This window comes from Cibotium barometz, chromosome 10 (genome assembly GCF_041138505.1).
Source record: "Cibotium barometz isolate CiBa-2024 chromosome 10, ASM4113850v1, whole genome shotgun sequence".
NCBI lineage: Eukaryota > Viridiplantae > Streptophyta > Polypodiopsida > Cyatheales > Cibotiaceae > Cibotium > Cibotium barometz.
The window spans coordinates 5485782-5510839 of NC_141055.1; the positions used below are offsets into that span (position 1 = coordinate 5485782).

At 44.0% G+C, this 25058-nt stretch overlaps 1 protein-coding gene across 1 annotated transcript in view; it reads left to right on the forward strand.

Annotated features, from left to right (window-relative positions):
* The window catches only part of LOC147634468 (cullin-4-like), a 77063-nt gene extending 53921 nt beyond the window's left edge, over nt 1-23142 (forward strand). The window contains exons 14-17 of the mRNA XM_086803550.1: nt 21435-21515; nt 21642-21722; nt 22053-22133; nt 22215-23142. Of these exons, the coding sequence (XP_086659676.1) occupies nt 21435-21515; nt 21642-21722; nt 22053-22133; nt 22215-22328 (357 nt within the window). The 3' untranslated portion in view covers nt 22329-23142. The remainder of the gene's footprint in view (nt 1-21434; nt 21516-21641; nt 21723-22052; nt 22134-22214) is intronic.
* The last annotated feature ends 1916 nt before the right edge of the window (nt 23143-25058 follow it).

Here is a 25058-nt window from a genome sequence, read left to right on the forward strand (position 1 = left end):
CTGTTAGCTCCACACTGCCGATGCCTTTAATGGCATAAGAGGCATCATTGGCACACATAACTATGCCACCTGGAGGAGAATCTTGCAATGTAGCAAATAGTGACATGCATAAAGTGGTGTGCTTAGAAGCACCACTGTCAAAGTACCAATCACTAACTGAAATAGACATACAAGAAGCAGGCAAACTCCATGCGACAACCAATGCATATCCCTCATGGGCAAAGTTGGTCTCTTCCTTAGTATCCACTGTAGCAGCCAAGCCCTGCTGCTTTTTCTTCTTCTCACTCTCAATTCTCTTTCTGCACTCATCAATAAGATGACGAGGCTTCCTGCAATAGTTGCATCTCTTCTTCTTCTTGGTGTCGCCCTCCTTGGAGGAGGTAGAATATGAATGGACTGGTGGTTTGCCCTCAGGCTTACCACTGGATGAAGCCCTAGATTTACCTTTATGGCGATCAAAGGCGTTGAATGCCTAATCCGTAGAAAGCATAGTAGATTTGTTTGACCGAGACTGCTCTTCTTGCAATAAGAGAGCCACTAACTTATCGAAGGTGTACAAATTCAGATTACCCTTCATGAGTAGACGAAGAGTGGTGGCAAATCCCTGGTAGGACTCCGGCAACCCCTGAAGTACAGTAGATACAAGTGAACTATCTGGAATGATCTCATCAATGTTGATGGGTTGGTCCTTGAGATCCTTGATGCGGGTGAGATATTTGTCCATAGAATCACCCTCCTCCATATGCTCAGTAAGATAGGCCACACGAGCCTCATTGTGAACCTGATACAACGAAGCAAGTACATCCCATGCACCTTTTGCAGAAGTGCATGAACGGATATGTGGTATAACTTATCTCTTGCAAGAGAGGAAAATCGATGCATGAGCGTGAGCATCCTTTGCATCCCACCTGAGTTGTTCTTGTGTAGGTGGCAAGTTTGCTAAAGTGACACCACCACTTGAAGATGGAGTATCACGTGCATCCACAACCTGTGCTGCTGTAGCAGGAGCAATGGGTCTGGGTTCTGTTCCAGATACACACATCCACAAATTCTTGGCAATCAATACATGTTTAATCATGTATGCCCACATAGGATAGTTGGTGCCATCCAACTTATCCTCAGTTGTAAGCATGCCAAATACATCATTGCTTGCCATTTCAACATGCAAAAGATACTGTGTTCCACACCAAATGCAAATATCCACTACACTGCAAATGTCTTGCTATTGATTGTATCCAATAGGCACAAATAGCTTGCTGATTTGTATGACATGCAAATGTATAAAAAATGACGCGTAGGGATAGATGATTTACATGTGGAATCCGATGGAGAAAACCCCCAAATGTCAAATCCGGAAGGCAGAAGCCACCAAATGGTTCAATTCCGAGCCCAATGTCGAATAGCAGGCCTCCAATACGAAAAGCCCTAAATTAATTGTTTTATTTGGTGTTGGAGGAGACTGATTTTTCGAAAAGCACCAAATCGAGCAAAATCCTCAAATTTCCGGATAATTTCCAATGAAATCCTTGTCAATGTCGATCCAATGCTTGCAAATGGTGGTCAATGTCACAAAAGTGTGAAAAGCCCCAAATTTTACAGGTGAAATCGGAGTAGATCTTAGATTTCGAGAAGAGGAAATTTGTAAAAATGCCTAATTTCAGAGAAGGGGAAAATGTGCTCAGAGTGAAGAGGTATGGCGCTTGGGTACAACAGGTACAATAGGTGGACAATTGTACGACGATGGCAGTATGGGCTGCTGTACGGATAGGTACAGACAGATGAAATTAGCTGAGAGCTGTACGGATAGATGCGACAGTGCGAGGCGAACACGGTTGATGTCAAATCTGATTTTACGATTTGCTCATAGAGCTGAAAATTAGGGTTTTTTGAAAACGCCTCCAAAATCAAATTCGCAATGGTCTAATGAGTCCCCTGTATGAAGGGTTTGGTCAGATTCAGAGAAAAAAACCCTAAAATGGGATGAAAAACCCTAAATTGTTGAAATCCTAAAATGAACAGATTCAGAGGTGCAGTTGTAGGGGCAGAGAGAAAACCCTAATTGCAAAGATACAGGTTCCAATGGAGGGGGTGACACTGCTCTGATACCAATGTTGGGTCGGGGAGGATACCTGGCTGCACAACCCTAATGCACACACATCGAGATAGAAACACAGAGGAGAGAGAGAGAGAGAGAGAGAGAGAGAGAGAGAGAGAGAGAGAGGTGCTGGAAAGTGTGTACTTGATAATAATCAGATGTGCGAGTACAAGTATAATATATCCTAGGGCTAAGTGCCAATACACATAAGTGTGTTCACATGTGGAAAAGACCTATGTCAAGTCATAGGGAAAAAATGCCTGTGAGTAGGTCCGTTCACACTAGAACTTCGCGGAGGACCATATGGTCAACAGGTGTGTGGCTAGAGCCAAGGTCAAGGCCGGCTTGAGCCTTCCCGTGAGTAGGTCTGTTCACACTAGAACTTCCCGGAGGACCAGATGGTCAACAGGTGTGTGGCTAGAGCCAAGGTCAAGGTCAGCTTGAGCCTTCCCCTAGGGAGTCCTTTCTAGTGGGGATGTGTCACTGATGAGCCAATAACTTATATAAGGCATTGGCTAATAATACAACAACAAAGCACGATTTTAATTTAATATAACTAATAATAGCTTTTCACATTAAACCTTGCCAATAAGCGCGCTTTAGTCACTTGATAAACATATGTCCAAATTCTTCCCAAGTGCTTGGAACCACTTGATTGTTGGAATTTTGCACCACCAATGGTGAGCAACATCTTGCAAGTTGTATGTGGCATGTGTAATCCTTATGTGCTCATCTGGGATGCCACATAAAGTAAAACATTGCTCCCACTTGGAGAGCCATTGATGGGTCGCATCTGCAGTGCAGGTAGCCAAAGTGCTAGTGTATTTTAGTGGTTTTATAACCCACATATCTTTCTTTGTGGATGCCAAGATATGTGCAATGTCTGCTGCTATTCCTTTGCTGAATGTTGAGAGGGAAGAAATGGGGGGGGGGGGGGGGGGTGGGGGAGGGGGGAAGACATTGCACTAACTCCGCTTCCTACAAATGAAGTTCGTGGCATAGAAAATAGAGAGTGGGTTGCAGTAGTGGGAGGAGCACATGCTGCAGCACTAATAGAAGAGCCACAACTTGTGGTTTTTCGCTTAGAAGGAAAAGGTAAACCAGCAGTCTCCCGCTCTATCCTTGCAACATCCATGGGAGGAATCTTAGGGCACTTGACAATACAAAAACCTTCTAACCCAAGAAGGTGAGCTTTGACACGATTAGGGGCTCCACCCCTTTCAACTCCACAATAGCGACACTCGAACTTTCTCGCACCGCCTCTTTTGCTGTTGGAGAAGTCAGAGAGGTCACCATCATGTCCAATCATGCTAGATATGTCAAAAAGTGAAAGTTCCTCATACCAAACGGGCAGGGTTACTTTAACCTTTGCCTATTCGTCAGGGACCCTTTCACGACATTAGTATGGACTTCGTAGGTCCTCTTCCCGCCTCAGTTGGATCTAGCAACACAGTGTATGACAATTGTTAATAGACTCAGTAAGTTTTGCATGCTCATCCTATGCAAGCAGACAGGCATAGCCGAGGACATAGCTTGCTTGTTCACTCGGTTTTGGTACCCCATTGGTGGTTTGCCACAGACTATCACATCATATAGAGATTCAAAATTTAATCCCATTTTTGGAGAGCATTGTTTGGTAATTTTGGGACTAAGTTGGAGTTGTCCAGCTCATTCCATCTTCAAATAGATGGCCAAACAGAAATATACAATCAATTGGCCTTTGCCGTTCTCAAATGATACTGCTATGACTAGCAGTCGAAATGGGAACAATATCTTCCTTTGGTTCAGGCAATCCTAAACAATACTCACTCATCGAGTATTGGCCGGACGTCGTATGAGGCAGCATTTGGTCGTCAGTTCTCATCTCTTTTGACGAGACAGGTAACCATCTCTTGAGGCCAATAAAACCACCGAGACATTCTTGGAAATCATGGAGTCAGTTAAGGAGCGCCTTGTTGGGGGTTAGGGTTTCAGAGAAACAAAGAACATACACATAGAGATGTACACAGCAGCAAGCTCTCAAGAGAGTGAGAGAGATGGTGATAGCTACTCAAAGTAGATAGGATACAAAGACGTGGGACAGAGTGAGTTGACTCCAGAATATCATAATACAATAAGTGTGGTGTCCTTTCACACCTAATATCCAAGGGGAAAAACCCAAAGGGAGAAAAGTGCCCTTGGTTAGTCCACGTTCACGTGTGGCACTACTCATATCATAAGTGGCATAAGTCATAGCATATATGCCAATAAATCTCCCTTGTAGTGGCAATGTGAACCTGTACGAGGTTTGAGCAGATCACTCTCTGTAGGAGAGTAAGCCTAAAGCTTTGCGGAAAGCTTTAAATTTCTCTTGGGGCAATGCCTTCGTGAACAATCTGCAACATTGTCCTGTGTAGAGCAGTAAGATAATGAGATCTCCCCTGCATGAATCCTCTCCCTGACATGGTGATAATGAATCTCTATGTGCTTAGTACGTGCATGAAACACTGGGTTTCGTGCCACGGCTATAGCACACTTGACTGTCAGTGAGTATGGTGGTGGGTATCTACTGACACTCACGAAGATCAGTCATCAATCTCCGCAGCCATACACAATCTACTGTGGCTGTAAAGGCTACCCTGTACTCAGCCTCACAAGTAGATGTGGCAACAATGGGCTGCTTTTTGCTCAGCCATGATATGCATGAATGCCCCAAAAAGAAGCAATTTTCATTGGTGGATTGTCGTGTATCATGGTCACCAACCCAGTCGGAATCACTGTAAGCATGTAAGTGCAAGCTGCCCCCCTAGGATATACCAATGCAAGATCTAGGGAGCCCTGAAGATAGCGGAAGATCCGCTTCGCAGCCAATGCAACAACACATCTAACTGTGGGCATACGAGAAGTAGGTGCGAAAGTCTCATCATAATCAATGCCTTTTTATTGGGCATATCCTTTGGCCACTAGCTTGGTCTTGTACCTGTCAATGGTACCATCACAGTTTCATTTTAACTTGTAAACCCACTTTGTGCCAATGGGCTTCTTGCCAGTAGGCAAGTCTACCAAATCCCAAGTGTTGTTTTTATGGATAGAATCCATCTTATTTTGCATGGCTTGCATCCAATGCTCATTCTCATGAGCCTCTTCAACTGAATCTGGCTCATTTGCATCACAAAGTGTACTCATGCAAGCAACATCTGCATGTTCTCTTGCATTACGTGAACCAGCCCGTGTCTCGCTACCAAGTGGAGTTGAAAGTTTGCTCTCCTGTAAAGTTCAGAGCAGCCAACGAGACACAACTCTCTAGCCTCCTCCGTTGCTGTCCGCTCTTGCGTCACTGCTTCCTCCACATTTTGAGGTGTAATGAGCTCATTCATTGGCTGAGCACCCAAATGCTGTCCATTGGGCAAAGTTGATGGGTGATCTGTTGAGCCATCAATTCCCAACAAGAGAAGTCCTTCAAACATGTTATGTGGGCTTGAAGGTGGCTGTCCAAAAAATTCAGCCAATGGCTGGTTTGAATTTTCAGCAAATACAACGTTTCTGTTGTCCAAAACCCTTTGTGTGGAAGGATTAAAGAGACGGTAGCCGTTACTGTCACTGTTGTAACCCACAAATATGCACTTAGTTGCTTTGTCATGAGGCAGTAATGTGTGCTACACATGTGTTGAATAGATGCCCTACCAAAGCATTGAAAACCATCACACCATATGAGACTTGGCACGAAAGGAAAGCTAAAGTCGATCACTTTAGAGTTTTTGGATGTATAGCATATGCACATGTACCTCAGCGGTTGAGAGGTAAGCTTCCATCCAGAATTTGTGAGGCAAGCCCTTCCCTTTAACCATGCATTTAGCCATTTCCATCAAAGATTTGTTCTTTATCTCAGCAACACCATTTTGCTGAGGAGAATATGGCATCGTACATTGATGCTTTATGCCTTTTTTTTGCTATAAATGCTTTGAAAGCAATGGACATGTATCCCCCCTTTCCCCCCGATCTGTATGGAGGGTCTGCACTTTGCAACCTGTTTTATTTTCAGTTTGTGCCACAAAATGCTGAAAACATGCAAATACATTAGATTTGGCCTTCAAGGGATACACCCAAGCAAATGTGGAGTAGTCATTGATAAAGGTTACAAAGTATAGATGCTTTCGAAAAGATGGTGTCCGCATAGGACCACACATACAATTGTGCACAAGTTGTAATTTCCGGACAGCCCTTGTTCCATCTTTTGGGAATGCATTTCTGTGCATCTTACCTGATATGCACCCTTCACATACATGTTTTGGTGGCAGCTCTACATGAGGCATATCCTGCACCATGTTATGCCTTTGCAATAGCATCAAATTGCCATAATTCACATGCCCAAACCTAGCATGCCACAATTCTGCCTCGTACATGGTAGGTGTAAGAGTGGTAACCACATGAACATCATGCTCTCTCTTGTCAAACCTATCAAGCTGATATAACCCATGGTACAATGTGTCGGAAGTGACTAATGCACAGCCACCTTCACGGTCTTTCATTGTGTATCTGTTGTTCTCAAAGTTGACTGCATATCCTCTTTTAGCAAAAGAGGAGATGGATAGCAAGTTCTTCTTAATCCGTGGCACATACAATACATTTGCAAGACATAAGTGTGCACCATATGCTGTTGTGAGGATCACCTCACTAACACCCTAAATTGGATAAGAAGAATTGTTTGCACATGTTACCCGCTTGTCTTTTGGGGTAGCCATAAGCTTCATAAACAAATCCCTCCATGAGGTGATGTGTTTAGAAGCACCACTGTCAAAATACCATGTGTCGTGTGTTTCATTGACACTGAGAGACATATGCTCCAAAGATGCATCATAACTGCAAGTGATGAAAGTCCACTCATCCTGCACAAGATTTACTGATGCATCATCTTTCCTTGCAGGTGATAAAGAAGAATCTACAGCCATGCCGCTTTCCTTTTTCTTCTCCTTTGTAAGCCTCTTTTTGCACTCATTTAAGTAATGACTTGGCTTCTTGTAGTAGTGACATTTGTCCTTCTTTTTGGGTTTGCCTGTATCATTTTTAGCCTTTTGTGAAGGCTGTCCCGAATCAGCCTTTGGTTGAAAATTGTGTTTGGCTTTTCCCTTGCCCTTGTCTTGGACCGCAAAAGCCCCATCACCACGCATGTTGGAAGATTTGTTCTTCCGATCCTGCTCCTCCTGTAGCAACAAACCAACCAACTCTTCAAACAAGATTGGTTCAGGGTTACCCCGCATAGATAGAGTGAGTGATGTGTGGAAATTCAAGTAGGTTTCTGGCAAAGACGATAGTGTCTTGAAAACCAACTCCTTTTCGAAAATGACCTCATCAATGTTGAGCGGTTGCTCCTGAAGATTCTGGATCTTCGTAAGATGATCAACCATACTATCACCTTCATTCATGTCCAAGTTCTCAAGCTCTTTCTTGAGAAATGTAACCTTGGCCTCATTCTTTGCCTGATACATGGTTTCAAGTACATCCCAAGCTCGCCGTGAGGTCTTGGAAGACCGAATATGCAGTATGATTGATCGCTTTACTGACAAAGCAATCAAAGCCATTGCTTGGGCATCTCAAGTATCCCATCTCTTCCCTCATGTGAGGGAGGAGTGGGTACTGTTGCTTGTTGAGCACCACGGCCAGGCGTGTTAGGTGCTATGTCAACAGGGTATACATCTTCACTTGACACATAACCCCATAATCCTTTGGCCACAAGTAGATTTCGAACCATGAAACTCCATAGGGAGTAATTACTGCCATCCACTTTGTCCTCTTGGGACAATACCCCAAATATATCGGTTGTATTTCCAGTCATGTGTTGTAAGAGATGCACGTGCAACCAAATATGCTGTAAAAAAAGGAGTTGTAGGCAAAATCCCAAACGCACCGGAGTGCAACCACAAAGTCATGTGCAAATGTTTTGCCCGAATAGAAGGCTGTAGATAAGCAATGCTGAAAATCCCCAAATTTTTGAGCACCAATGGGCTGATTTAAAAGCCCTACAAATTTGTGAACCAATGAGCTTCAATTTTGTGATTAAGCAATGATTTTACGAAAGCCCCAATTTTTTGAATGTCCTATAAATGCAATTGTGCAAATTTTGAAAAATCTCCAAATTTTTCTTGAATCTTGCAGCCAAATGTTGCCTTGCCCTGTGCCCTTGGTTAGCCCATGTTCACATGTGGCACTACTCATATCATAAGTGGCATAAGTCATAGCATATATGCCAATACGCCTTGCCAAAGTTCAGGAAGTATATACTCGGCAAGCCAACAAATCCAAGCGAGATGTCAACTTTAAGGAAGGGGATTGGGTATATCTTTGCATCATGAAACAACGGCTAAAGCAAGTGGGAAAGCGTTGTCCCAAACTATCATTCCGAAGTTTCGGTGCATTTCCAGTCATTCAAAAGTTAAGTGATGTCTCTTTAAAGTTAAAGTTGCCAGAAAGTTGGACTATACACAATGTGTTTCATGTTTCTTGGTTGAAGCCATATGTAGGTCCAGCATTGCAGGATATATCAAAAGAGTAACAACCAAATATGATCGACGAAGCTGAAGTCATAGGGCCGGACCAAATTCTCCTCCACAGATGGAAGCATGGATCCGGTCAAAGAATATGATAGTTTTACACGAAGTTTAAAGACCACGGAACCCATGAAGCAATTTGGCTGGATGAAGAGTTCTGACTACTTGGAAGCCCTGAACCTACCGCCAAGTTAAGCAGGAGGGAATGTCAGGTGCACCATGCACTGGCATGATCATCAGTGCAACATTTGTACCGAAATAGCACCTTTTTTTAGGAATATTTGTCGTATGCCGTGACCCCATTGTGAGCCCTCAGTCCAGGGACAGTCAGGCACGAGCTATGTAGGTCAGTCTCTGAGCCTTAGAGGTCAGTCAAGTGTCAGTCCTCTTAACCCACTTGGAGAATTCATCATACAGGTGCATGTAGATGTCAGCCATAGCCATAGATGCATGATTAGGTATTTTTAGACTCATTTCATAGAGAAGGCCAGCCCCAATGTGGGCTAGCCTTGCAAAGGGTATCCAAACGCTTGCCATACACCTAGGGTAGTTAGCCAGCCCTTTGGTGGGCTTAGGCGATAGTCGGCCAATTCTGACCACAAGTTGGCCAAGCTAGACTTGGACGGGCAAGCCAGACAACCAGTCGGCCAACAGCCGACCAGCTCGACTAGCAGCCCGACAGAGAGCAACAGCAGCCAACAAGTATAAATTAGCCAACTGGGCATTTAATGCCAGTCGTGGGAAAATTCCAGCAAGCCGGCAACCTTCTCAGGTAGCCGACCAGTAATACATGTGTCTCAGTCCCACACAAAACATTGAGGTACTAAGTAGAAAAGTGTAGAATCAGGTCAGCATCCAAACTCTCCAGGCATCAAGGAAGCTCCTTTTCACATTCAGCCAGCAAAAAAAAAATAGAAATCCTGCTTCAAGTCTTCAAGAAGATCCCAAATGCCCGCAATACTTCATAACTTTCGTGTCCACTCAGTATTCGATATGGGGTTGTTGAGAGACCTAAAAAATCTGGCAAGGTAGACTGGTAATGTACACTTGATTGGTAGGATGAGAGAATCTTGCTATATCACTTGGAGATCCTTGGTATAGGTAGGCTAGACAGTCAGATCCTCAAGTTATGTACGAGGGAGAAGATTTGGACATGGCCATTTTGATCTAGAGAGGAGTCCCCAAACCTATCACCCTAGATGCACTCACTGCTCATATTTGTGCAAGAACAGTCCCTTAGTCATAAATGCTACACTGGGAGACGTTTGGTATTGCATTACCCATGCAGGTTCGTTTTTGGAGACAATTGGGAGATCCAACTGGGAGAGACACATCTCCATGTTGTGGTTCCTCAAGCACTGTAGACTCCTCCCCCCCCACCTTCCCTCACATTCAAGCTTGAAGCTCCATAGTTTGTAAGTGTAAAAAAACAACAACCGTATTTTATCGTACAATATTCGAAAATTTCATATCGTACCAAAAATTCCCGTATGGTATCGTATTTTTGTACCGTGACAACTATGTCCCCTCCCCTAGTGTAGCCTCTCTTCGAGAGAGCGGCCAGCTCTTGTCTTGACGCAAACAAAGCTTTCGGAGAAACATATGAGGATGGCAAACTTCTTGTCTATGTTTCATTTTCAAATTATGCGCGATCCAAGAAAGAAGAATGTGGTGGCAGATGCATTGTCCTGGAAGCCATATGTGGTTGCATTGTTAGTTGCCTCACATGGAGACTTGTCTGCCATGTGTGAATTGTACCATGGCAGTAAGCTTTCCGGGCGATACCTTGTGAAGTTCAAGAACTATTTGCTTCTGAAACTCGAAGTGAACATACCACCGGTTGAGCTAGGAGTCTACAACCTCATGTGTCCTCTCTTCCTTCTCGCTGTGCAAAAGCATCCGATCATAGTAGCAACGAAACTCGTTTCAATCCATTTGAAATGGACTGAAACGTTTCACAAAAGTTTCATACTTTGAAATGCGTATTTTATCTATAAAAAAAAAGGTCTTATCACATATTTTCACCCAACATGTACTTTGTGTACTTCCACACAGCCGCACACGTTTCGACTTTTGAGCTGCTGCCGCCGCCTGCGCGCCGACTGAAGCTGTCCACCACTCCACCCGTGACCCGTGACCCGATTGCTTGGCGACTCCTGAGTGCTATGATCTGTCCACCGTGTTTGCGACTGCCGGCCGAGTCCCGACGAGTGCTGTTCACGACCGATTGGCGACTCCTGACTGCCTGTGACTTGACCATTCGTGGCCGGCTGTTGAGGAGCCTGTGATCAACTGCTGCAGTGCTGTGGCTGACTGTTGTGTGTTCACCTTCACCCGACTGAGTGCTGTAGCTTGTGCAGTGTGACCTATCCACCACTCACCTTCACGAGTCAGGACTGTTGTCCAGACTCCAAGCCTACTGCCCAGTGCCAAGTCTCAAGGTAAGCCTAGTTGCCTAGGTGTTTTATGTTTCTAGAATCTATACTATTGTGTTTTATGTTTCTATACAATATACTATTAACTATACATAATACAAGTTGCTCTAGCCTACTGCCTGCAGCTTATATCATGCTTTTTTTCCCATAACTAAAATGGGGATTTTATCACAACCTATGCAGGCAACAGGTTACAGGGTATTTCTCTTGCTGTGTGAGGATTACTGTTATTACTTAGTATTTCATCCACTATCTGTGTATTAAGACTGAAACTGAAAGTAGACTTGAACACAGATGTTTGATTGATTGATTGAAATTGTGATACAACAGGCTCCTTATATAGGAGTTCAAGAGACACGAATGAAAAGACACATCCCATGACCAATAGTCATGACTCTAGGCGAAGAGACACATCCTTTGGACGAATAGCTGCAACCATTGGGTGAAGAGTTACAACCCTAGAGCGAAGGGTGTGACCAGTCGTCGAAGGAGTGTGGCTCTTGATGAAGAGGCATGTCTCTAGAGCGAATAGTCGTGACCATCCGAGTGTAGGGGTCCTCTGTAATCATGTCACTTCAGTATCTGTAACCATAAGGAGACTGTGTATAATGAACTAAGTCACAATCGTGACATTCCCTCCCATTTAAAATAAAACCTAGGGGTAGTTGTTGAGACTCTGGAAGAAGGGAAATGATTGAATTGCTTCTGCATCCAAAGCTCTAGCTGCTAGATCCCATGTCATGGCATTATTGTTGACCATAACAATCTTGCATATACCAAACTGAATATTAACTGCATCTGCAACTTGTCTCATCTTTACCAAAAGCATGAGAATCATATCTGTAACTTGAGTAGAACTTTTGTTAACATCATTGGTAACTTCGAGCTTTGTCCAAGAAAAGATTGAATCTTTATCTGCTTCAAGTGAAACTATTGGTAAATTATCTGATTGTGTCACCACGCTTTCCGGCTGAGAGGCGACAACCACCTGTTGGATGTCTGAAAGGGATTCCGTTGATTTTTCTGGAACACAAAAGTCTTCAAGTGTTGTCGTAGGTTGAGAAGAAATATCTTCCATATGCTTTTCTTTGCTCAGAAAGTTGTTCTCGGGACAAGTTATGTCCAAAGATTCATTTGCACCACTGAAGGTAAGGACTGGAGTCTTCATTTTTGAAGAAGAAGCATCATTCACCACGGCGTCAGGTAGCTGGTCAGAGGTAGAGACTCCATTTTGCACGGGCGGTGACGAGGCTATTGCTTCTGCCTGGGTCACGGCAAGAAAAGGAGTTGTGGACATTGTATTTGTCACACATGTACAAGAATCTTCTGAATCTTCAGCTTTCTCAGCAGGTATTAAGGCTTCCAATGTAGAAGGGGGAGGTTGAGGTTTTTTGCGCCTCTTAGACCTCTCAAGGATCCTCTTGCACAACGTGAGAATGAGTAAGTCTTCAACACTGCCACCAAGAGCTTGCAAGGACTTGAATGTAGGGCATTGCTCGCGAGGGGAAACTTGTCCAACGTCGCGGCGTTCACGACCGAGTACTCGACTAGGGTCGGACACACGTGCCACTAAGTAAGCCCATCTTGATATGGCTGATTTCTTTCCAAGATGTGATCCTTTGGAAGCTTCATGTTGCTGCTTCTGTTTTTGCTGATGATTCCAATAAGAAGTTGTTTGCTTAGAACCGTAACATTTCCAAGAATATCCATGCTGAGGCTTGCGTTGCTCGCACGAAGATACTTTGTGTCTAGTTGTCTCTGAAGAACCATGCTGAGGGTGAGAGAATTTTTGTTGAGAAACATGTTGAAGCTCATCGATACAAGCTTTTGGTTGTTGATGGAACATGGCTTCAAACCGCTGGAATGCAGCTTGTTGCTGTGCATTTTGCTGCTCCAAGGATTTGTTTATAGCCATCAATATGGAGACCATCTCTTGATCATAACAGTGTTCACCGCATCTATCCGGCACTCAGATAATCCTGGGGCAAAATGTGATGCCTGTGGTGCAGGAATTGGAACTCGTGCAGGAACTGGAACTGGTCCCGGCGTGGGGGAACGAGGAATCGGGAATAATGATCACCTCTGGCTCAGACAGGGGTGAAGCCGGGATGACAATAATCTCCTGTGAAGGGAGAGGATCCACCGGCAGTTCATCTTTGGGAACCTCGTCTACATACGAGAGATACGGAACAGGCACATCGAAAACTTCGTCTGCCATTGCGTGCGCAGGATGGTGCTTGCAGATGGGCCAACGCTGGAAGAGAGAGAGCGAACCTTGGAAGTGGCTGGTAGAATTCGCAAATGAAACCACACGCTGCCGTTGGCCATTTTTTTTTTGAAAATGTGCTGATCGCGCTGGCCGTGGGGTGCTCCTTTGTTTTTTTTTATGCGCTGGTCGGCGGCTGGGTTTCCTTGCGCTGGCGGGCTTCCTTGCGCTGGCGCTGGCCGTTAGGTGCTGGCTGCTTTACGTGGCTGTTAGAGCCACGTGTAATAAGGCTTAGTATAAGCCTTAAATCATAAGGCTATTGGTTTTTTTTATATGTGAAACGTTACGTTTTAAAAAAAAAACGTGAAGCGGCAAGATCGAAAGGTGGCGACCCTGCGTGGAGAGAAATGCAGCCCGAAACGATGCGATGAGGGCCTCCAGTAGAGCACAGCATACTACAAGCACTTTGATGTGAGTTTCTGCTTCTCTGCTTCCCATCGTTGTTCTTTTGATAGAAAATTGGGAAAATGCTTAATCAAGCAAAATTGGCAAAATTGGGTAGAATTAAATGGGGCATTCTCTCCTGCTCTTCCATTCAACACTTGCTACACCCAATTTTAGGGTTTGGACGGGCTGATGTTAGGGTTAGGGTTTGGACTGATTTTAGGGTTACCTCATACTCGTAAGAGTAGGTTCCATCTTTCTTCTGCTTCCATACAACGCCGGGTAGGAGAGTAGAGCGGAGAGGGTGAGAGGCTCACAACCGTAGGCCCGGGAAAAATTTTTGCTCTGATACCACTGTGAGGATTACTGTTATTACTTAGTATTTCATCCACTATCTGTGTATTAAGACTGAAACTGAAAGTAGACTTGAACACAGATGTTTGATTGATTGATTGAAATTGTGATACAACAGGCTCCTTATATAGGAGTTCAAGAGACACGAATGAAAAGACACATCCCATGACCAATAGTCATGACTCTAGGCGAAGAGACACATCCTTTGGACGAATAGCTGCAACCATTGGGTGAAGAGTTACAACCCTAGAGCGAAGGGGTGTGACCAGTCGTCGAAGGAGTGTGGCTCTTGATGAAGAGGCATGTCTCTAGAGCGAATAGTCGTGACCATCCGAGTGTAGGGGTCCTCTGTAATCATGTCACTTCAGTATCTGTAACCATAAGGAGACTGTGTATAATGAACTAAGTCACAATCGTGATATGCTGCTTGCAACTTTGCAAGATGCCTCATGCACAGGATCCCTTGTGGAGCAATGTCACATGGGAGAGCAAGTATGTAGGCTCAAGCTCGGGAAAATGGAGGTGCAATTTTTGTGCAGAAGTGCATCGTGGCAGCATTACACGGTTGAAGGCACACTTCACACATACAAAGGGCCATGGGGTGGGACCTTGTAAGGTCATACCAAGGCACATTTATGAAAGCCTTCAGGCTTGGAAGGCTAAGGAAGTAGGCCTTTCTGTTGAGGAGATCGTGGATCCTGAGCATTTAAGAGAGACTACCATGACTGTGGAAGAGCAAGATTCTACTGTAGGTGACATGCAAAGTCAATATCATGGGACGTTTACTGTTGGGGGTAGCACTAGTTCACAGATGACAGCTTTACCTTTGTTGAAGAAAGGGCATGTGAAGGCAGGGTTTCAAAACTCTGCCATGAAGGAGGCAACAAGGGAGGTAACCAAGCTTTTTGTGTAGTGTGCATTGTCCTTCAATATTTTGCGGACTCCTCGATGAAGAACAACAATTAGAGCAATCTCATGCATAGGTTGTGAGTGGGATGGTCCCTCATATGAGGCCTTATGTACTACAGAGCTTCGGAGAGAGAAGCTAGCAGTTGAGACAGAGATGGAGCCTCTTAAGGCTACTTGGGTAAAGTATGGGTGTACTTTGATGTGTGATGGCAGGTTAGATGCGAAGAAGAGGAGTGTTCATAACATTCTGGTCTCCTCATGCAAAGGCACTATGTTTATTCGTGCCATTGATGTCTCTGTGGCGGGGCCAGTGGTGACAGGGGAGTTCATCTTCAGGCATATACGCCAGGCTATACAAGAGATTGGCCCAGACAACATTGTGCAAGTGATAATAGACAATGGGTCGAATTGTGTTTCCATGGGAAGGATGCTTGAAGAAGAGTTTCCCAAGATTGTATGGACACCTTGTGCTGCACATAGGCTTGATTTGATGATAGAAGATGTGGGAAAGTTGAATTGGGTGAGGAACATTTTTTCTGTAGCCTCTAGTATGGTGAACTTTGTTACCAAAAGGCCTTAAGTGCTGAGCATGTATAGAGCCAATTCTGATCTAGAGCTCTTGAAGCCATCCAAAACCCGCTTTGCATACATGTTCATTGTGGTGGAGAGGCTCGTGAGGGTGCACTATGGCCTAATGCGCACAGTGGTATGTCGTGAGTGGGCAACATGGGATGACAAAGATGCACCAAAGTCAGTTTCATTTGCTCATATGGTCATGAGGGAGACTTGGTGGAATGATGCGCAGGCACTTGTCAAGACACTCGATCCCATGTATAGTGTCCTTCGACTGACGGACATGGAGGGGAGTACCATTGGGCTCCTCTATGAGTTCATGGACAAGATTGGAGAAGCCCTCAATACTTGTACATTATTGTCTCCTAAGAGGTATCACTCTTATTCTTTCTCTTGAAGTTAGATAGATCATAGAACTTAGAAGTTTGAAGTATATGCTCATTGCTTACTTTTTGTTTTTCCACTTGCAACTTTGAACTCATATGCTGAGTTCAAGATATTAGGGAGATATGGAACCAACGCTGGGATTGGTTTCATAGGCCAATCCACGCAGCTACACACATTTTGCATCCTCTTTGGAGAAGTGAGGAGGAGTACTTGAGTGAAGAGCTAGAGGCAGGATGGAGCTGTTACATTTCCAGGCTAGATATCACAAAGTGCAAGGAGATCCCCGACATCCCTCAGGAGAATAGAGATATCTATTCCATGTTGTATGAGGAGATTACAGCCACATCTCATGGTACACGATCCCAGGCAGTTGCTAGTACCAGTGCGACACCAGCAGATCATGAGGATGAGGCATTTGAGGAGAACTCAGCTAGTGGTACTAGTAGTGAAAGTGAGGATGAGCGTGATGGAGAGGATGATGAGGATGATGGGCAAGAGGATGAGCCTTGAGTCATTTATCTATGTACTTTTTTTTGGATTAGTGGACCGTGGGACATTGTGTGATTGTCATGACTCTTGGGAGTCATCATGATTTATCTTTATTATGACGTTTTTTTATCATTGTGTTAAGTGAAGTACCAGACTCTTGGCTGCCCAGTATCATGTATGGAATGTGGATTGTAGAGAGATGAATATGGGTGTTGTTTTGTAGCATTGAAACATTGTTTACATTGAATAATAATGAATCCAATGTGTTTTCTTATGAGGCATGTTTTTCAAGTATTCTGCCTGCTGAAATAAATAGGCTAAGTAGTTAAGACCTAAACACTTATTTCTTGTACTACTGTACATTCTATATAAAAAAATATATATATTTTGGTATATTTGTTTGAAACTTTTTTTTGCCGTTTCAAAAAGTTATGAAACTTCTGAAACGTTTTTAAAACCCATTTCAAATCAAGCGTTTCTGAAACTCCTGGTAACTATGCATCCGATGTGAAAGAAGGCACGACGGCAACCGTTCCCGGAGTAGTGGCTGATCCAAGAATTGCCCTCTGTAGGAGTGACACTTGATCCCACAATTGCTGCATATCAGCGGCCCAGAGTTTAGCAATTTTCTTCTCAAAGTATTTTTTTTTCTACACCTTCAGCCTCGATAAGCTCCCCATCGGGTTGAGGGTTATCCTCATGGTCCGACAAGTTGTCATTGAAGTGAAGTGTGGGCTCCATGGACAATAAAAAAGGTGATGTTGCAAGGAAACTGTATCAATTCCAAATTTCAGAAATCAAAGAGAAAAAACACCCTTGTCACACAAGAAAAGATGAGAAAACATGCAAAACTACCCACTTACCGATACTCCAGGCACGAGAGTTGGGAACTGTATCGTGAAGCCTTGCAATAGACCGTGCAAGCCCAATGGGGCATGCAATGACAGACTCAACCACGTATCCAAGAGATAAAGATATAGAGAGAGAGAGGGAGAGAGAGAAGGGAATAGGGATCTTGCACAGTACACTACACTTGGCGGGGAACATGCCCCGCCCCGTTTCAGGAATTTATTCAAGAACAATCCATGTGCACGTTGGTCAGGATCAATACAAGCCTTGCAATAGACCGTGTAAGCCCAACGAGGCATGCAGTGACATACTCAACCACATGTCAAAGAGATAAAGATATAGAGAGAGGGGGGAGAGAGAAGAGAATAGGGATCTTGCACAATATACTGCACTTGGCGGGGAACATGCCCCACCCCCTTTCAGGAATTTATTCAAGAACAATCCATGGGCATGTTGGCCAGGATCAATACAATCAATGAATAAAAAACAAACAGATATGCCGATGTAGGATATCCAAGTTGATGTCGATGTCTATGTCTAGGCATGAGATCTTTGATGCCGAGCACACCAAGGGGATGACCCACAAGTATCTCTCACCGGGCTAGTACCAGATCTAATATCCAAATCCAATGAATCCAAATCCAAGTCTGAGTCCAAGTCCAAGTTAAAATCGAGGGTCAAGTCTAAGTCCAAGTCCAGATCCAAATTCAAGTCGAGATCTAAACCCGAGTCCAGATCCAGATCCAAGTCCAATTCCAAGAATCACTCACTCATCCCCTGAGTAATTTTCACAACTCCTACAGCCTTGTCGATGAAAAAAACCATGGAAAAGCTCTTTATGGCAAGGAAACTGATATAAAACTTGTTTCAATGGTTTTCGGGCAATAAAAACCTCCAAAAACCAATTTTTAGGGTTTCTGAAATTTTCAGTCCGCACATGCCTGTACAGTTCCGCACACGTCCGTACAACCCCGTACGATTGTACGGATCCGTACAGTCGTACATACAAATGATGACGTGGCACTATAGTCAATGAAGGCGCTCTGAATCAGCCGGCAACGATGAAAAACTCCATGATTTGGTTCATGATCAAGAAGATGATTTCCAAGCTTCAACGGAGATGGCAACACCTTAAAGATGAAGAGGTTGTTCTCCAACTTGATGCTCAAGAGAGGCTCATGCTTCTTTTATACTTGAAGAGGGTCTTGCTTTTTGCCAAAAGCTTATCCATGCTTGGCTTTTGCCTTTTTACTCTTTGCTTTTCCCTTTTTGCTCTTCAATAATAAAATATTACTCAACTTTTGTCAAAGTTATTTAGCTTTTGCTTTTCTAACTTCAGGGCCTTGCTTTTTGGCCGTGGAGCTAGTTTTTGCTGTAAGATGCGCTGCCCTGTTGACCCAAGGCTCGCTGACCTGCTGCACAAGGTGCGCGTCAATCAGCAGTGCGCAGCACTGCTGCTGGTGGTCCCAGCCAGCCACCTCTGTACAGAGAGGACAGCCTTACTGCTGACAAGAACAGAGGTGTCCTACCTGCTGCCCAGGCTCTTACACAGCGTTCCTAAGTGCAACACAGCACACAGGCAAAACAACCTCGCAACTGCCAAAGGAAAGCAGGGGGAGGGTCTGCGCTTTAGGGTTTCCGGGGCTTCTAAGACATCCTACTTCCCTAGTCATCATGCACATCACCTGATATACAAGCTAAACATACAAGGTTAGTACATATAGAAGGGTGCAGGTAAACTCACCTCCCAACCATAGATTCCACCAGGGATCACCCCCGAGCCAAGGGCTAGGGTTCTACTCTGCATAGGGCAAGCCAGTTGGCTGTGGTGTCCCATATCACTAGAGCCTCTCCTAAGGGACCTTCGGCAAGACGGCCATGTCCATGGCAGGAGTGTGGTCCAGGCACAGACCATCAGCCAACTCTGTGACTTGAATGAATCACAATAACCCTTAAGTCACTTAGATAATGACCACTGCCGCTATAAATAACAAATAGCCAGTAACCATGGATTGTCATTAATAATGAACCCTAGCCACCTGTACCCTACATGTGGCCTTTCCCTAATCCTAGGGCTTCCTAACCCTGACCAAATTAGGTCCTAATCTTGAGGATTAGTGTTAGGTACATAACAAAATGACTACGTTTGTGTCTCACAATTGAGCGTAGGGCCTACTTATATCGACTTGTGGCCAATAAATTTAGCCTGGGCCTAATAACAACTAGTAACCCTATTATTGAGTATAACTATAGCCTTCCCTTATAAGCCCAAACCCATGTGGGGTTATCTCCTAATCCCAGGTTTACCTAAGCTTGGCTAACTTGTGGACTAACACTCGTTGTGCTAGATTGTACCCTGTATTTATGTACCTGCAGATTTGAAGGGTTTTTGGAAGATTCAATCCTTGGATATATTTTCATGTGTTGGAAGTGAGGATGCAGAAGACAAGCAAATGGTATTTTGATATTTTTGGGCAATTGTTAGTTGCCCTTTTTTTCTTGTGAGTGAAGACTTGTATGTGGATAGTCTGGCCGAGCAATAGCCTGTCTGTACCATTTGGAATACTCCTTGGTAATAAATATTTACAAGGGGGTGCAATAATGTGTTGTCACTTGTGCATATTTCATTTCCATTTTATGTGGGTTATGGTAGGCCCACGTCTTTTGTTTAGTATGCATTTGATGGTCAAAGTGTGTGCAAGTCTCTAGTCTCCCGAGCGGTCTCACTATGCCACTAGGAGATGCAACATTTACAGCAATGCTGCGAGAGAGAGAGAGAGAGAGAGAGAGAGAGAGAGAGAGAGAGAGAGTTCTATATTAACGTCTACAAAAGCCAAAGGACCAAAATTTTACACTAGTTCCATGAACTATATCATGGAAAAAGAAAATGAAACAACTAGCTACACACATAATAATGATCATGTGAAAAGACAATATAAATATCTGAGTACAAAAGGAGAACTCTTATATAGGAGTAATCCCTGCTATGATTATCCTACTTTTTGTGTGCATCCCTAATAGTGTCCTTAGACTTAATAATAAGATTAAAGCCTAATATCCAAGTAGTAAATGTGGACATATGCCCCAAACCCACTTTTTTTCCTTCACACCCACACAGCAAAAGCACCACCAACCCCTGGGAACACCATCTCCTTTTCATGCCTTAGCCCTCCCCTCAACCTGCCTCCCCTCTTCTTATCTCAGCTCTCCACTGTCATCTCCTCTTTACCTCTTCCACTCCCATCTCCTTTTCTTTGTTGGCAATTGATCCTCCTTGAGCTGCCAGATGTAATGGGTATATCCCTTAGGCAAAGTAATAAGGTCTAAGACCTTAGTATAAGGGCTAGAAATAGCCCTAGGTCCCCTCTATCCCTCCACCTTTATGGTGGGTTTACGGGATTAGAGGAAGGGGGCCCCCGGCCTGCAGTATCTCTGTCAGCTTACATGGTATCAGAGTGGGATCTGCGTCGCTCTCTGTCATCATCGCCATCAAGTTCCTGCCTAGTCGTCAAGTTGTGTAGGGCAGCCAAGCCAAGCCCATGCACCTCTGAGCCTCTGAGCTTGCCATGTGCCTCTGAGCCATGTTGTGGAGCCAAGCCAAGCATTCATTGCCTCTAAGCCCAAGCATCTGCAATCCTCTGAGCCAAGCCATCTCATCGAAGCGCTATTGTAGTGTGAGCGTGGAACCAAGTCAGTCGATGGGGGTGGGGGGGTGGTGGGGGGGTTGGCAATCGATCCTCCTCTAGCTGCTGTATATCCCATAACCAAAGTAATAAGGTCTAAGACCTTAGTATAAGGGCTACAAATAGCCCTAGGCCCCCCTTTATCCCTCCACCCTTATGGTGGGTTTACGGGATTGGAGGAAAGGGGGGCCTCGGCCGTCTGTGCACGTCTCTGTCAGCGTGCAGTCTTCATGTCTCCATCCTCCCCCTCCACACACACACCCACACCACCCCCGCCCCCCCCCCCCCCCCCCCCCCCAGCCATCTCCTTCTCATGTCCTACATTTCCTCTCTTCAGTACCTGGGTCCTCCTCAGTGGGGTACTCCGTTGTGATCTTGATCTTTGTGTTTGCTTAGAAGATCAGAGAATTCATTACAGTGGTAGAAAAGAAGCCTGTTGGTGTTAGTAATCTTAAACCTTATCAGAATGCTGCTTGGCATGTGCAGGAACCCAAAGGGAGAGATGTTGATGATGCTGACTCCTTTTTTTTCAACGAGGACTTCGTTGCCCCACTCTTCCGAATCAAAGTACATGGAAACTGTTGCTTTTATATATTGTTGTTAGGCCAAGGCATCTTGATATGTCTTTGTTTTGGGAGTTCTTTGGTTCTCAAATGCATGCTGTTAAAGCAAGGGAATGTGTGAGAATTGTAGGTCAATGCTATTCAGCTGAAGGAGACTGTTGAGGAAAACACCAGCACAACCGAAAGGGTCTTTCAGGATAGACAGTATCAGGTGCCTGCTTACCCTAATCCTACAAACATTAATCTTCAACCAGTGATTAACTATGATTATTGAAGGATAATTGCGGCAAAATTACCTATTGTTGGGTCTTTTTGTACTTCAATGTGGAGAAATTGTAGAGCATTGGTGGTCAATTGGTAGGATTTGGGAGTTTTTACTCGAATTTCTAGAGGATCAATTGATGGATTTGGGATAAATTTGCGGAGGGTCAATGATAAATTTGAAAGAATCTTTGAATTTGTAGAGGGTTGTATGCTTTCCCAAGTGTAAATCACTAAGTAGTGGAAGATTGCCAAAAGACCGTCTTGTTTGAATATGCAGATAGATGCCGCTATAGTACGAATTATGAAGACCAGGAAGGTTCTCAGCCATACATTGTTGATAGCTGAACTTTTCCAACAGGTAAAGCTCGTAGTTGTCAAACTCCTGCTTCTCTCTGACATGCTTGTGTTGTGTTTGTGGTAATGGTTTGGGGCTTTGCAGCTCAAATTTCCTATAAAGCCAGCTGACTTGAAGAAAAGGATAGAGAGCCTGATTGACAGAGAGTATCTGGAGAGGGACAAAAGCAACCCACAGATCTACAACTACCTTGCGTGATTCACAGGTGGCAGAAAATGTTGTCTTGTCTTTCAAGGTGTCCAAAAACTGGCTCTGTGTTCTTAACATCTCATCTTGATATGGGATGATGCCTGCATGAACCTGTAAATGGAACTATATGATGTGGTGGGCTTCAGGTGGGTGAAAGCAAGCTTCTGTATTTAGTTTCCCATAGTTACGTTGCTATCATGGTGAGATCATTACGAGTCATGGCAGCATCTCAAAGCATGTGTCAAATAACCATGGTTACAAGCAGCATCAGATGTCATTTCAGAGCATGTGTGTCAAATAACCATGGTTACAAGCAGCATGAGGTGTCGTCTCAAAGCATGTGTGTCAAATAAGCATGGCTTGTAGGAAGCACAGCAGCGCCTTTGCCAGGGTGTCATATATTCATCGGTCATGGGTTGAGTCAAGTTACTTTGCCAGGGTTTTCTTCTGAGGGCTAAAGAAGCAGCTTTACTGTGAAGGTACACTTTCTTAGAGCCATGTACAGAGTCCCTTATTTAGTGAAAGGTTGGGCAATGCTATCTCCTTGATGTGTGAACGTCTCCTTGTCTTCATTTGAGTGGCCATCTACCATTGGCAGCCGGAAGTACCTGCTTTTGGGCATACAGTAGACATCAATTTACTCTTTGAGACAGGGGAACTCTTAACTACGCTGAGTTAGTCTCAAGTGTGCAAGCTAGTACTTTGTGTTATCATGGCACTCAGCGTGATGCTTAAATCAAAGCGTTTGGCCAGATCATAACTAGTGTGGTGAATCTTTGATGTATGTAGTTTCTTTATTGTGATATTTAGTCCAATTGTCTCAGATGCATGACATTATTGTCTGTTGTGGCATAATGTCCAAAACATCTCATTTATGTTAACAATTTTACCAATTAGCAACATTAGGCTAGTAAGAGAGTAATGCATTACATAGCAGGAGCTCTGAGAATACGAGACATACTTTGGGTGGACTTACTCACAACAGACGATTAATGGGGCTACTTGTCGATAGTCCGTCTAATGTGCGCTTTTAGCCGTGTAGAAGATGGCTCCTTGGTGATATCACGAGTGCTCAAGTGTCCCTCCTCAATGACGGCTTGTTCTTGATCACTTTGTGCTTGAACGATTCCTGGGTCTTCCCGCATGTTGAGACATTGACTACTGGTGCAACATTCCATTTGCACTGCTCTTTTCACTTTCATCCAAGCATGATTTTTGTCTAGCTTACCCCACTATGAGCTTGTGGCTCATCATTGAAGCGTGGTTGAGAAATATGAACCAAAATACATAATATTTATGGAGTGTGGTAAGGAAAAAGTAGTTTTGCAGTAATGGGTGTTGCACGCACCTAGTTGGAAAAAGATGAAGCATGGCGTATACAAGGTTCGTTCTTTTGTAGTCTAGAAGGCCATGCATGTGAACCTTAACCTAGTGGATGTGTTGTCAGTCCTTGTGTAATCATGTGAGTTAAAGAAGGCAGGAAATAAGCATGCTAGAAATCTCAAGTGTAATTTCATTGCTTGAGTGCTGACGTGATGTTTATTTATCTGACATGTGGTTTAAAATTCAGTCCTTTTAGTACCATCGTTACGTGCAATTGTATTTTGAACTACTCTTATCAATAGAGCACCATGATGCTGTAAGGGTGTATTGATAATTCTGCCTCTATGTCGTAGGTACTAGTCAAGGTATGGGGGTCTAACTTGATGACATCTTTGACTCTGTGAAGTGAGGCATTCTTCGTAATGTAGGTCATGACTCTTTTTGTTACGACTGCATGCAATGGACATTCATCTTTTATCCTATGAAGAACTTGCCGGCTGGTTGCGGAGCTCAACTTGGTGTGTGAAAGATGCGTGGTAAGTAAAAGTATTTGTCTGATAATGGTAGCAGTATGCATCTTTTTGTTTTCAAGATTGCAACTTTAAGAAGTGCATTTGCTGGCATTGCCTAAGCAGGCTCTGGCATGAATTCTGATGATTTTCAGTTATTAGCTCTAGTTGAGAAGACATCGCTTCGGTTTTTGAGGGAAATTCTCATCCCCGGAGGTATAAAATAACATTGGTTCGTTCTCTCGTGCTATTTTCATAACCACACTCTAGGCTATCAATTCATACTAATAATTTTTATTACTATTTATTGCATTGATTCTATTAGCATGAAGCCGCTACATCAAAGTTTTATACGAAAGCTCCTTTTATAGGAGCACAAAGGTGTGAGGTTTAGCCATTTGCAAGATTGCTATGCACACACCCTAGGTACACCCCAACCCCCATGATTTTTACAGAGCATCTAGTGTTGTGAGATGGCTGAAAAAATTAAATGCTCTATGAAGTGCACGACAATGCTCATGGATTAGAAATAACAAGAGACAATACGACAAGGAGAGTAGGCTCAAGAATGCCATTACATTGGGACCAGTTTTGGTGATTCTACAGATTTTCTTCACCAAAGACATCCACACCCTCTTAAATACCCTCCGGTTGCATACTAGGGGACCTTAATGCAACCCCTAACCCTTCTCTTCAATAGAATGGCTTTTGCAGAGATCATTTTAAATGATCAAGAATTGTGTATCCGTAGATCTTTACAAGATGCTAGTTAGCGGCGTAGATTAGTGTTTCCTTTGGTGACTACACGCATTCAAACAACATGTGGGCCATAGGTACATGAGTGTGTTATCATAAAGCCATGGCCTTTATATACCCTAGAGAGGATTTGGGCGGACAAGATTGTATC